The 13,193-nt window shown below is 44.8% G+C and overlaps 1 protein-coding gene across 1 annotated transcript in view; it reads left to right on the top strand.

Annotated features, from left to right (window-relative positions):
* Positions 1 to 13,193, top strand: part of PELO (pelota mRNA surveillance and ribosome rescue factor) — a 151,720-nt gene that overhangs the window by 75,037 nt on the left and 63,490 nt on the right. Inside the window, exons 9-10 of the mRNA XM_085618496.1 lie at positions 3,761 to 3,834; positions 4,766 to 4,837. Coding sequence (XP_085474622.1) covers positions 3,761 to 3,834; positions 4,766 to 4,837 — 146 coding nt within the window. The remainder of the gene's footprint in view (positions 1 to 3,760; positions 3,835 to 4,765; positions 4,838 to 13,193) is intronic.

Genomic DNA, 13,193 nt, shown 5'->3' with positions numbered 1-13,193 from the left:
CCACTAAAAAGGCATTAAAAATCAGTCTTGATCATATGTGCAAGAAACAATCTGGCTGTTACTCTGAAAGTCTTTAGAATTGCCTACTAGTCTTAGAGTGAATACATCTCTTTGTTAAGAAAGTGCAGGCCGCTGCTGTCCATTCTCTTGTTGTAGCGGTCTGTCTTGCTTGGTTGCCACACTTTAGACCTGTATGTGAACAGATTTTAGTACTTGGGGATTGGGACGAGTGTTTGGAAGAGACAGAGGTTTTCCTGTGCTGTTTATTTTCCTTTTTTTGTAGCGCAAAATGCTTCCTCGCGTCAAAGTAGTGCTAGGATGCATTTTGCGCTAAACTTGGAGCTAAATAATGAATTTGCATATCGAATAATTTTCCTTACATTTTGCGTACATTAGCAAGTTTCACACACCCTACAGAATACCTGCTTACAGGCTTTAGCACAGTAAAATAACAATCCCCCTGTAAAAAGTCAATTGTCTTTAACATATGCTTTTCACAATAAATAAGACCCGCCTGCTTTGTCAAAACCTTTCATTATAAACAGAATACTCCTAAGGAATCTGACATTAACTTTTTCTAACAAACCAGTAAGTAATATAGCCTTTACTGTTATCTTGATGCTATACCCAACAAAGGCCACTGAAATGTGCATAAACTGGCAACCATCACGCATAGTTCTAAAAATACAGATGTACAGTGGACAAAACAATATCCAGACCCTATTAATAGGGCCTAACAAGTATCATCACAGTGAAACTTCTCTCCCAGGGCTTTCCAGAGTGGGTAAACCGCACCGGAGCACTTTACTACTATCGTATCCTATGGGATTACATGTAACCAAATACCGGTCTACAGCTTGTAATAGTGTGATAATAACCCACTGTTAGAGGCCTATTGGCGTTAACAAATGCTTTTCACAAACATAAGCCAGACCTACTGGCTTTGCCATAACGTTTAGTACTAAACAAATCAGACCTATGGCATTTGGTATAGGATTTCAGCGCATCCCAACCAGGCTTATAGTTGTGAACACTGTCTTGTCATCATAATCAGCGCAGGCCTACTGTACTGAGTGTAGGTTTCTCATAAGGCAACCACCAGGCATACAGTCATAAATTACAAATGTGTACGAAAGTACAGTTGGCAAGGCAAAATATTCTCTCCCAAGAGGCTTTCACAATTATTCGCTCTGTATGTATCTTCTATCCCAATGGTTGCTCAGGGTGAGTCACAACCACCCTTGCCTATGATGGTAATGTGCGAGATTCCATGTATCAAAACACCTGCCTACAGGCTTTAGCACATTGTAATAACAATACATCCTTCAAAGCAAATTGCTTTTTAACACAGGGTTTTCACAATAAAGAGGTCAGGCCCACTGGTTGTGTCATAACCCTATGATAACCTTGAATCAAACCTATGGACCCTGGCATGATCTTTCCCAATTAAGCCTATAACCTTTGCCATTCGTTTTACACCTTAACCAACACATTTCTATTCAAGTGGACGTGTATCGGCAACCATCTATCATACAGTGATAAAGTTACAAATATGTAGAAAAATACAGTTTGCAAAACAATAAATAGTCCTTCTCAGTAGGGCCTATGAGAATCATCCAACCAATAATCCCTAATATTTGTCAGAGTGAGTGGCCAACACCAAAGCCCTTGTCTACTGTGGTAATCTATTATATTACATTAAACAAAATAATTGTATATCTCCTACAACGCAATGTTATAACTACCAACCGTTAAAAGTCTACTGGTTTTAACACAAGCTTTTCACTATAAATTAGCGAGGCCTACTGCTTTTCTCATAACTTTTCTTAATTAGAAGATCAGATCTATGGCATCGTACATGAGGTTTTCCAATGCACCAACCAGCCCTAAACTTGTCACCATAACCAATTCAGGCCTACTGTTTTGATGTCATATTTTCTACAACACAACAATTGGGCACACAGTAATGCGGTTAGAAAGGTATACACACGTACAGTTAGTAAAGCAAAATACTATCTCTTCGAAGGGGGCCTAACCAGCATCCTCACAGAGCAAATCTTTTATATCTACGGTTTGTCACAGGGTCACCAACACCAAAACCCTTGTCTTCGACGATAATCTGTAAGAGTCCATGTACAAAAACACTGTAGCTTTAATATAGAGTAATAATAATCTGCTTTTACATGCCTGTTGACCGTAACATTTGATTTTCATAGTAAATACATCATAACTACTGCCTTTTTCATAACATTTCATAATAAACCAATAAGTCCAAGTACCATGATAATTTGCTTCACTGAGTATAAGATTTGCCACAAGCCAAAAAGTGCAATACAAGCACTTGTTTTAGTGGAAGCATATAATTTCTTCCTAAGCAAATCCTCTACTCCGGGAAACCAACATTTGGGTGGACCCTGAGCCTCGCTCTCTCAATAGCTTTTGTTGATCACATAAGGTCCTGTGACAGCTGCCCTGTCAAGGCAGACATAAAAATGCATCTAGATTAGTGTACCCCTGGGCATCCCATGCTGATCACAAGTACATAACTCTACACTGACGTCTAAAGGCAATGAAGGAAAGGGAAGGAGATCTGTGCCGCTGCCAGAGAAAAATAAAACACCTTCCATTCTGTACTTCTCTAGACACTCACAACAGCCTTACAGTGCCAATCGCGCGACCCAGAAAGTTCATGCTCTATCCCATGGTAGCTTGATACTTTATCTGTGTTAGTGAACCTTCTCTGGGCAGCCAAACTACTGCTGGCCCATGCAGCTGGATAAATAAACAATTCAATCATTGCCACCCAGAGGGCATGCACATTTTCACAAGATGTACTCCTGTTCATCAGTGCTTAATTTGAGCCGGTGGTTTCCAGAGCTCGGCACCGGCACTTAAATGTCAACACAAGCTAAGCTTTTTCACCCAGAGTGAATAATATACTGTATTTACACTTAACATAGTTTTAAAATATTCCAATTTATTTTTCAGTGCAATTATTAATTTATTTTATGTTTCTGTTGACATTGCATCAGTAAAGTTGCTTCATGCAAAATCGCTTCGACAACGCCATAGGATTAAGTCAATGTATAGTATTAATGTGATGTCACACCATATGGAAATTAGGGGGGCCTCTCCCATTCCCTTTCTGCCCAGGGCCCCAAACATCCTAGGACCGGCCCTGGTTGGAGGGGGTTCCATCCTAGAAGGAACATAAGTGGCAGTTTCCTATTTGGTTACTGGTATGTCCCACTCCTGTCCTCTCGGCTTGAGTCCAGGTATTGCCGCTCCTCCTTTTCCACTAGGGGGAGTCGTGCGCATTTTGTGTATCCTTACTCATTCACGGCTTTCCCTGAAAAAGAAAGCAATTGCATAGGTACTTCTTACATCTAAAAATATCTTGCAGAGAAGCAACAATTGCTCTTACGCCGTGTGTCGTATGTGTGAGCCTTTTTCACATGTCACATCATAAGACCCCTGCAGTGTATTGAGGCCACCATCTCATTCCATATTTAAGTGGTCACATTGTGCATACCTAGGAAGATAGATGCTTTGATGGTGAAAACATTGCTTGCTTGTCCGAGCAGTTGCAGAAACGACTCGCCCCAACAGCCATGCAGTTTACTCACTTACAGAAGTTATTGGATTGTACCCCGGGGCTTGGGGGGAGGAGGGGGGCAGGGAGGGGGGGGGTGCGTGTAGATTCTCGCAGCTGATTTAAGAAGCAGCAGCTTTTCCCGCCCCGTTCTTCTTCTCATTGCAGGCTGCTGGAGAAGTCAAAGCCTTGGAAGAGTTCTACAAAATGCTCCAGCACGAGCCGGACCGAGCTTTCTATGGGTGGGTTAAACAGGGGCGCGTGCTGGGGGAGGGGGTGGGCGGGTAGGACAGAGCGATGTGTGAAAATAGCAATGAAGAGCAGGTGGCGGGCCATGCCTTAGAAACGGGAGGCAGACTCACCCTCCGATCAGTTCAAAACGACACACTAAGGGGGGAGGTGGGGAGTGCGGGGTGTCACACCTGGCGTGTGTGTGGAGAAAGACGGGGCTCCTGCACTGTTCTGCTTCCAAATAATTCTGTAACTGATTTATTCGAAATGTGCCTTCCGTGCCACACCCTTAGCCCCGCAGAGCTGAGCAGGTAACGTTAATCATACATAATTGTCCCTTGCCCCCGGCTGACTGGGAACGATTCCTGTGATCAGTAGCTCCTGGGTGTGCATTAGAGTGCTGTGCAGGGCTTCAGAGCTGAAGTGAGGTGGTGCCGTTGGAAAGTGAGAAACTGACGTGACTAATGCGGGTAGGGAGCTCGTGAGTTTGATAGTGGAGTGCCCGAGATGGATTTATTGACATACAGAGGTCAGGGAGTTAAGTTGTGCACACCCTTGCATGCGCCTCCTCAACACAATCACAAAACCTTGTTCCTGTGTGTGTGTGTGTGTGTGTGTGTATATATGTATATATGTATATATATATATATATATATATATATATATATATATATATATATATATATATATATATATCTTGCTGGAAAACTTGTGCCCAGACTTGAGGCTTCTGTCTTTGTGTGGGGGAGGTCGGAGGAAGCATATTAAGCCACTTGTGGCCTACTTCCTGCATGTATTTGTGAGGATGAGTCTTAGAGGTTGTCTAGTAAACAGTTGCTCTTGTGTGTGTATGTCTCTGCCTATGCATGTGTGGGAGATGTTCAAGTAGGTCAACACACAATCCTGTAACCTTATGCCTGTGCTTTCTCCCCTTCCCTGCAGAATTAAGCATGTAGAGAAAGCAAACGAAGCGATGGCGGTGGACACCTTGATGATCAGCGACTCCCTCTTCAGGTACAACCTGTCGCAGTTTGGTCTGTCATGCGTCTTTCAGAACGATTTCTGGCTCGGCTGCATGAGCTTGGATAGTATGCCTGCTTTAGCCAAGAGCATGGGAGAAATCCACAACTGATTCTCCTGCCAAATACCCACAAAGCAGCAGTGCCTTGGTTTTCTGTGCGTGCACACCTTTCAGGCTTCACCCGCAAGAAGTACAAAAGAGTTCATACAGGCAATGAGACATTCGAGAATAAAAAGCTTGGATCTTCAATACTGAGCATTGGTACATTTGCTTCCAGAGGGAATTACATTAGGAACAGCACGCACATGCACTCTAGGTCCCAGTGATAGTGTAGCCAGTAGTTTGCCATTGAGCTACGCGTGTCTCCTGACGGTTGTTTGCAGTTTCAGCTTAGCCTGAGGATCTTTGCGAAAAGGCAAAGTTTATCCAGGAAGAGCAAACAGAGGTTTCCTCTGAGGAAGACACCAACATCCAGAAATCGGTCATCAAGTTCCTGTCTTCTTTGGAGTTTACATGGTCTCCCTGTAATGTTTTGCTTTTAGACTTCATATGAAGAGAAACTGCTTTACCTCTGCGTCTGTAACAGCCGATGTCTAATGATGAAGTCCAGAATCGTTAGCAATGCGTCAGCCTTTAGGAATACTCACCCCTGACTTTTAACACCATCCTAATGAATTTCAGAGGTAGATGCTTCCAAATCAGTGCTGTCATTCGATATCATGGTCGAAACACGAGTTTTTATGCGTGTCAAGACCATTAAATGGTGAATCTCTCTCTTGAAATGTGGAACCATACCCACAAGTCGAACCACATGGGAAACTACTTGAACAACAAAGCACACTTATGCGTTATTGCTTGATTTAGAGTCTAACAGTCCATATTCTTTTAAATTAGCTATACTATATCAGGGCACTTGTTTTTTTGTCTTCTATTCTCAAATCAACTGAGCACTGCCAATTCCTTCTTGGCACCAGCATCTATTTAGATTTACTTGAACGATTGCTTCTCAAATAGCAACTGCTAGTCTTCAGCTTGAACTCCTTATTTGACAATTTAACTCTAACTCTGCATTGACTGACCGTCAACAACAGGATGGCATACAAATCTGATTGCATTGTCCACAGATCGTTCCAATTTAACGATCCCCGCTTTAGCCGAAGGAAATGCCATCGCTGTCAAACAAGCTTTCCAGCAGCCGAAAGAACCAAGGCTGTTCGCTGGCCATTCCATCTACAGGCTTCAAACCTTGTAACCCATCGAAAACTATTTTTTGCAGAGGAAACGGCTATCTACAATTGTGTAAAGCATTTAGTATGTGGATCTTTTGGCAATATCGGCAGTTTCTCAATCCTCCTACCTATCCCAACATAAAATAGAACCAAAAGACCCACGGGTTTGTCTGATCTGTAAGTGCTCATAACATGACCGCGGGAAAGAAGGAGGAAGAGCTATAAGACCTGCTGCTCCCTTCGTAATGTCTTTTGGGCAGTCTCTCAGACTGTACCTTTAAGAGCGACATGGTGTGGCAGCGCCTAAAGGAATGCTTGCATTCACAGTGTAGGAAATCCATGTGCCTAGTGTGTTCCCTTAGTTCATTCCAATTGAGATTTCTGGACTTTTGACCCTTGCTCGACGGGCTGATGGCCGTGTCCTCTGTTTGAATATTCGGTTTTCTTCCTCTCTCGTTGGAGCCTCTGCAAACGCAGGCCTGTCCTGGTTCTGTGTCTGGACACTAGGGTGTCAGTGGGAGATCTACACATACGAATAAGTAGACAAATAAATGTATGAAAGGAGTAAGGGTTCGGGTCTCTTTTTTGTTATGTGTCAGTTGGACCAGTTATGAAGCTGTAAAACAAAGAGGGGTATTTCAAGAGCCAAACATGAATGTAAGGCAGCTAACTGCTCAGCACTTCCAACCAGCAGCCCCTTGCTGTGCCCTGTCGCCTAAGGGTAAAATATAGTTGAGCTCTTTAATTGGGTTGTGAGTTTGGTGGCAATAAATGTTTTTCAATTTGAATACTTTTGGTGACTTAGCTTGAAATACCCCGATGTGCAGTCACACTTGTCCTAAATATTGTGTTCATTCTGGATATGGAACTCTGCTTGATTAGTGCCAGCTGGGGGCATTTCTTAATGACCCAGCCTACAATCCGTCAGACTCGGAAGGATATGAATCCTAGTAAATGGTTAGGCATGGACAGGGGGTTATAAATCAGCGATCTGGTGCTCTCATAGGCCTTTCTGCAAAAGCTGGTACATCTTCGACACTTCTCTGCCCTGTGTATTCTGACTAAGTAACAAAGATGAGGCAAAATTACTTTCAGGGGGTCTCGCTGACCTGGTGGTGATGGTGTTGGTGGAGGCTGCGCCGGGGTAGAAAGAGGGGGGACACTGCGTCGTATTTTGGAGAATAACTTTCTGTGGGGGTTTCTCGGAAATAGAATAGACAGACACCTTTTTTAAAGAACTGGGCTTGGTTTGAGTCCCAATGCTTATTCTGTTGAACCTTCTGGACTCACCTTTACTTTTTGTGAATTAGCCCAGTTGGCTAGCAGAACACCCTGTACACATTTATGCTTCTTTTTGCCTAAGGGTGGCAAATAAATTAAGGCAAATAATGCCTAGCTCACCTAACAAGAGTCTTCAGAGCTATTGGCACTAGACTGCTTCCTTTCTACAGTCTGAAATGGAATGCACAAGACAACAAAGGGCTGGTTCTACCTCTCCCTAAAAGAGCGTCTTTGCTGTCACTAAGGCAGTATTTATCTTCAGTAGAGAGTGTATTTGAAAAAAAGTTGTGACGACCAGTTTCCTAGGCTACCAGGGCATGCAGGGGTACAGGGCTCCAGTTGCATCAATTGGACTCACTCACCAGAACTGTTTGACTCTTAACTGGACAACCAAATACTCCTCTTCAACTATTGACTCTCTCTATAAATAGAAAGACTTAGTAGTCCAAGGTTTACTCGGGGAGGTGAGTTGGGTTTGACTTTCAGAATAAAATTTACACTATAATACCAGCCATTAAGATCAATGTCCAGTCAGCGTTCTACTTTATAAAAGAAAAGTACTTTAATACACCCAAGAAAAATATACTACATTTAAAAATAAAAAACACAGTGAAAACCAGAAGTCTACAACTCTCTGGGCCAGAGTTCTGACCCCCAATAGTATTAAGGCACACCGACGCAAAGCACTACATAAAAATGGTAACATTGCAATATACAGATCAGGTTGCACAGGGTTACTCTTTAAAGATAGAGCAACAGTAACAGTACTTGCACTGCAATGATGTGGCTTCAGTAGTTGATTTGAAGTCAAATGTCCCTGGTCTTCCCACTGTCCCACCACCCAAAGGACTGAAGTGGCCACCCTTCCTTGGAGAGGACACCGCTCGTGTGGTGTCAGAGGTCCAGTTAAGGGCGCCTGGTGTCTGGCAAAGTCACTGCATCCCCTCTAGCCCAATAGCCATTGGGCTAGTTGTAGGAGGGTAGTGGCTGGTCAGGGTGCCTTTAAACCCTCATACTTTCAGATGCCACAAGAAGTGGTGGGGACATGTACCACAGAGCACATTGGTCACAGCCTAGGGTTTCTAGTAGCACTGTACCCACTTGGGCGATGCTGCTTGTTACTAGTGCAGGGCAAGGAAGGACAAAGCTAAGGACGGTGCAAGTCCCGGGCAGGGACTATGGGTCCAAATGGTATAAGTTCTTCACAGGGCAGTCTTCCCCAGCAACAGATACTAACTGGAAGCACCCTCAGCACAGGGGAGGTCAGTGGCAAAGTAGTCTCACTTGCAGTAACAGTAAGGCGTTTCCCTGTCTCCCTGGATGTTGATATGCATCAAGTTTCCTTATCTTGAGCAGCTCCATGGAGTTTTTGTGTGCTTCCAAAGCTTCAGCCCCCTCCACAATCCTTGCTTATAGATTATTTCTGGGATTCCGTCTGATCAGCTGAAGTCCAGTTCCTTCAGTTAGACTGGTCAATTCCTTTCCACAGGCAATCGTTCAGAGAGACACATTTCAAGCCCAGACTCTGTTCTCGAGTCTAACAGAGAGAGTAACAATCCAAGGGATCCCACTCCTGGATCTCTGCTTACTCCATAATTCTGAGTATGGCTGGTCAGAAACTGAATACAGTGTGGAACAATTCACTGGCCGATGATGCCAATTTTATAACGTTCCCTGATGGACAGGCTCATCCATTTAGGGGGTCTGCTACTTTTGAATTCTGGGTGCCCCTCCAATCCTGGGGCATATTTCCTGCATGTTCACTGATTGATCATCAGTGCATGAGGAAAGCCTTTCATCCTCCTCACCGATCTCATGATATCTGTTTGGGCTTTCCCATTGTCAATTAACTTCAGACCAGGAGTCCTTGACCCATCAGAAAGGGAGGGATTTGTCACAGCACACGGGGTCTGAGCTAAGTGCTGATGAGCTGTCTCCTTCCCCAAGCCAACAAGCCTCTACAGGGACTAAGGAGTGTCGGGGGAAGATGAACTGTCCAGCAGATCAGATAAAAACTCAGCTTACATAAAAAACAATGTCTTGCCAGTCCATCCTCACCTAGTGCACACCCTCTCTCAACACCCATTCCAGCCACGATGGAGGTGAAAAGAACCGAGATAAGTGGAGTTCAAACCCCTTACCAGGAGGGAGCTGGTAGGCAACTCTTCTTATGGGATATAGGTACCCCCAAGTATAGATTAATGCTACCACCTCTGTCATCCTACCACAGCCTGGGCAGAAAGGGCAGTAGCTACTCTCTCTAAAAACGGTTGCACTGTCGACCTAAGAGCCAAGATCTAGAGTCGCAATCCATGTAAACAGGGAGAACTTAGTGTGCATGCATGATTATCATTTTCACTGAGCTAAAATTCAAAAATCCTACCGGAAATTTCTAGTGACTTGCCAGGATATCTATATAGGGCAGAGGAGCACACTTTCCAGAGCCATGCTGAAGACTTCCACCCCACAATTATCATAAGTTATGGCTTAGTAGATTTAAACATCTTTTTAACATAATGGATATGTCTATGGCCCGTCACAAATGTATTCTGTAGGTATTGAGATGTTAGTGTTATTAAACCTGGGCGTTTTCTTATCTATGAAAGGCGAGCCAGCTTTTCAGGATTTCATCCTCTGAGGCCATTTTGATTGCATACTGATATCTGCAGCAAGTGCATTAATTAACAATGATGATTTTCACTCGCTAGCAACAAATATTTTGATTAAACTAAGTCCTATGTATATTCACTGAGAAAAACAAAGGTTAAAGGAATGTTATAGTTAGTTGAAATTGTCAGTTAAAATATACGGTTCTTAACTAATAAAACCACTTAAATTCACCAGTTATAGTTCTGTCAAGTAAATATAACTCCTGCCCCTGCCATTCTCAGTTTTGTCATCAATGTTGTAATTGCAAATGTTGCAGTGATATTATCAAACATGTCATGAGTGATGTAATATGTGGGGTAATTGGCTGTGCATGGCGAAGGCATTCATTACCATAGGGCACGAGTTATAGTTACTTGAATAACCATAACTGTTGAATGATTGTTTATTTAAAACCGTGCATTTTAACTGACATTAAATGTGATGTCATCAGTGATGTCACTGACCATGTCATTAGTGATGTAATATGTGAGGTCTTAAGCAGTGCATTGCGGGAGCGTAAATTATAGTTAGCTCAGGTACCTATAACTGCTGAATTTCTATGGTTATGTAGGAGTGAAATCTGAGCCTAACTATGGTGTCCCTGTAACCTTTGTTTTTTTCAGTGAATGTCAAAGGTTTTTTTGATTCTATTTCCTAACTATAATGTCCCTGTAACCTTTGTGTTTTTTCAGTGAATTTCGAAGGGTTTTTTAATGATATTTCCTAACTAGTGACGAAAGAGGCGGGCCTCCCACGAGCTCTCAGCAATCCCGCTGTGTGGGACTTACTGGAGTTAACAGGAGGGGTTGTTGGCCACCAAGGCCCCTCAGCCTCTCATGGGACTTAATCCCCCAAACAGTAGTGCACCAGGAGGCACGCTTGCAGAGTGGTTGAGATAGGGGGCAGGGCCTCCGACGACTTCTCCCAGGGCCGGCCTTTTCTTTTTTCTTTGATTAAGGGAGGGGGCCACGTGGCCCCCTTCCCAGGCCAATTTCAGCCCCTGGGGACGGGCCTTTTTGCAATGTGTTGAGGGGGGCCACGTGCCCCCCCCCCCCCTTTCCCAGGCTGATTTCGGCTGTGGGGTCCCCATCCCCCAGTGCTCACCCTATTTGTAATAGGGAAGGGGGAGCTGCGCGGCACCCCTCCCCGGACCAATTTCAGCCCCTGAGACCCCATCCCCCAAGGCCCGGCCAGTTACAAATGGGAAAGGGGGACTGCACGCCCCCATCCCACAGGCCGATTTTGGCCCTCGGGACCCCATACCCTGGAGCATTGCCCTATGTTCTGGTTGGCCCCATTGCACCCAGTCTGTATTGGGACCGTGCGGCTGACCTCCTGTGAGAGCCGTCATTGATTTCAGACACAGGGAGTGCTAAACCTGCAGCTCCCTGTGTCTGAAAACAATCTGTCTGTTTCCCTGCTCGCTTGACAGCAGGCAGGGAAACAAACGAATTCTCCTCTTCCAGCAAGTGAGAGCATTTTTACTGCTCTCGCTTGCTGGAAGCCGAGTGTTTGCTGTGCTTGGCGGAGCAATTAAAGCTTGCACCAAGCCACAACAAACATCTATGTCCCGGGGTGGGCACCCCGGGACGTAGCAGGAGCCAGCCCTGGGGGTTGACGGTCCCAATGGCCATCTATGGCTCCAGGAGGGGGGCCGTGCAGTCCCCCTTCATTGCAGTACACAGCCTCGGGGAGATGGTGGTCCATGAGGCTGCAGGGGGGCCGCACGCACCTCTCTCCTTTAATTTGAAAGAATTGCTCCAGGGATGTCGTCGTCACCGGGGTTGCCCTACGGGCCCCGCATTGATTTCATGTTTAGCTTCGTGTGGTGGTGGTCCGCGGGACTGCAGGCGGGCGCGCAAGCCCTCCGCATTCATTTAATTACTTTCACCCTGTGGAGTGGCGGTCCTTGGGGAGCGGACGGGCCGCTTGGGCCCGCCCACATCGGTTATAAGCCGTGCCCCAGGGACATGGCCGTCCCCAGGGCTGTGATAAGCCCTTAGGAGAGGGGGCCTCGTATACCCTCCTCGTATTTTTAAGGTATGTCCCCAGAACCTGGCCCACCCGGAAGGGGGGCTTAATTAAAAACAAGCTCAGGAGCTGGCCCTCCCCCTTCAAATCTGCTGCAATTTTTTAAAATAAAAACAAAAATGCTTTTTTGGCCTCTGGGACCCCAGGACCAACTTTAGGGGGCCAGGATAGTTCTACCCTGCCCCCTTTTCATTTTTTTTAACAATTTTATTTTTTTGTGAGACTCGGCTGAAGCAGAGTCCCAATCAGAGCTCTGCATTTCCCTGCACAAGCTCGTTATTTTTTGCAAAGTTGCCTCAGATATCACTAACTATATTTTCTTAAATTTCTCTTCAACGACTGAATGGATTTACACCAAACATTTTTATTTTGCCGCGGATTTGCGGATCCACTCGCCAGTCCGTGGCAAGATTTTTTTTAAAAAGAAAAAAAGAAATGCTTTTACCCCTGGCAGGATCCCTAAGGTACCTCCCCACCGTATCTGGGGGTTTAGGGTATTCATACCCTGCCCCCTTTTCTTTATTTTTTTCTTTGTTTTTCAAGCCGAGTCCCAAGATGGCTGCCTGGAAGCTGCTGTCCACCTAAAACTTGGATAGTACCCAGGGATGGAGATGATGTTTCCATTGAAAAAGCGTTTTTTGACTGCCCGTATCTTTGGCACTGTTTGACAAATCTTCACAAAATTTCCCCCCAAAAAGTGCCATAGTGAGTCATGTTGTGCATGGAAAGTTCCGGGTTGATCCGTTAAGCGGGGACCGAGAAATAGGAGTGTGAAAAAGTGAGTTTTCCCATGTTAATTCACATAGGACCTTTGAACACGACTACAGCCTAAACTTCTGAGAGGAATTACACCAAATTTGTCAGGCAGCTAGATGTTGGTACAGAAAGGGTGCTTTTTAGGTCGAGCCTGGGCAGCGCATGCGCTGTTCTGCAAGGCATGCTGTATTTGAGTATGGACTGAAAGCTCGGCCCACTCTCCACCCATATTTTTCATTGGCTTGTGTCATTGTCTTTTGTAAATGCTGGCTTCTTATTCGTTATTAGGCTTGTTACCCCCCTTAGTACCGCCTTGTCTTCTTTTGTAACCTCCTATGAGGGCTGGCCCTTTTACTTCAGTTGTTACCTGGTATGTCTTATTTAGTCTGTAAGCACTATTTTC

The sequence above is a fragment of the Triturus cristatus genome, chromosome 7 (genome assembly GCF_964204655.1).
Source record: "Triturus cristatus chromosome 7, aTriCri1.1, whole genome shotgun sequence".
Lineage (NCBI taxonomy): Eukaryota > Metazoa > Chordata > Amphibia > Caudata > Salamandridae > Triturus > Triturus cristatus.
This window is presented reverse-complemented; position numbering and strand designations above follow the sequence as displayed.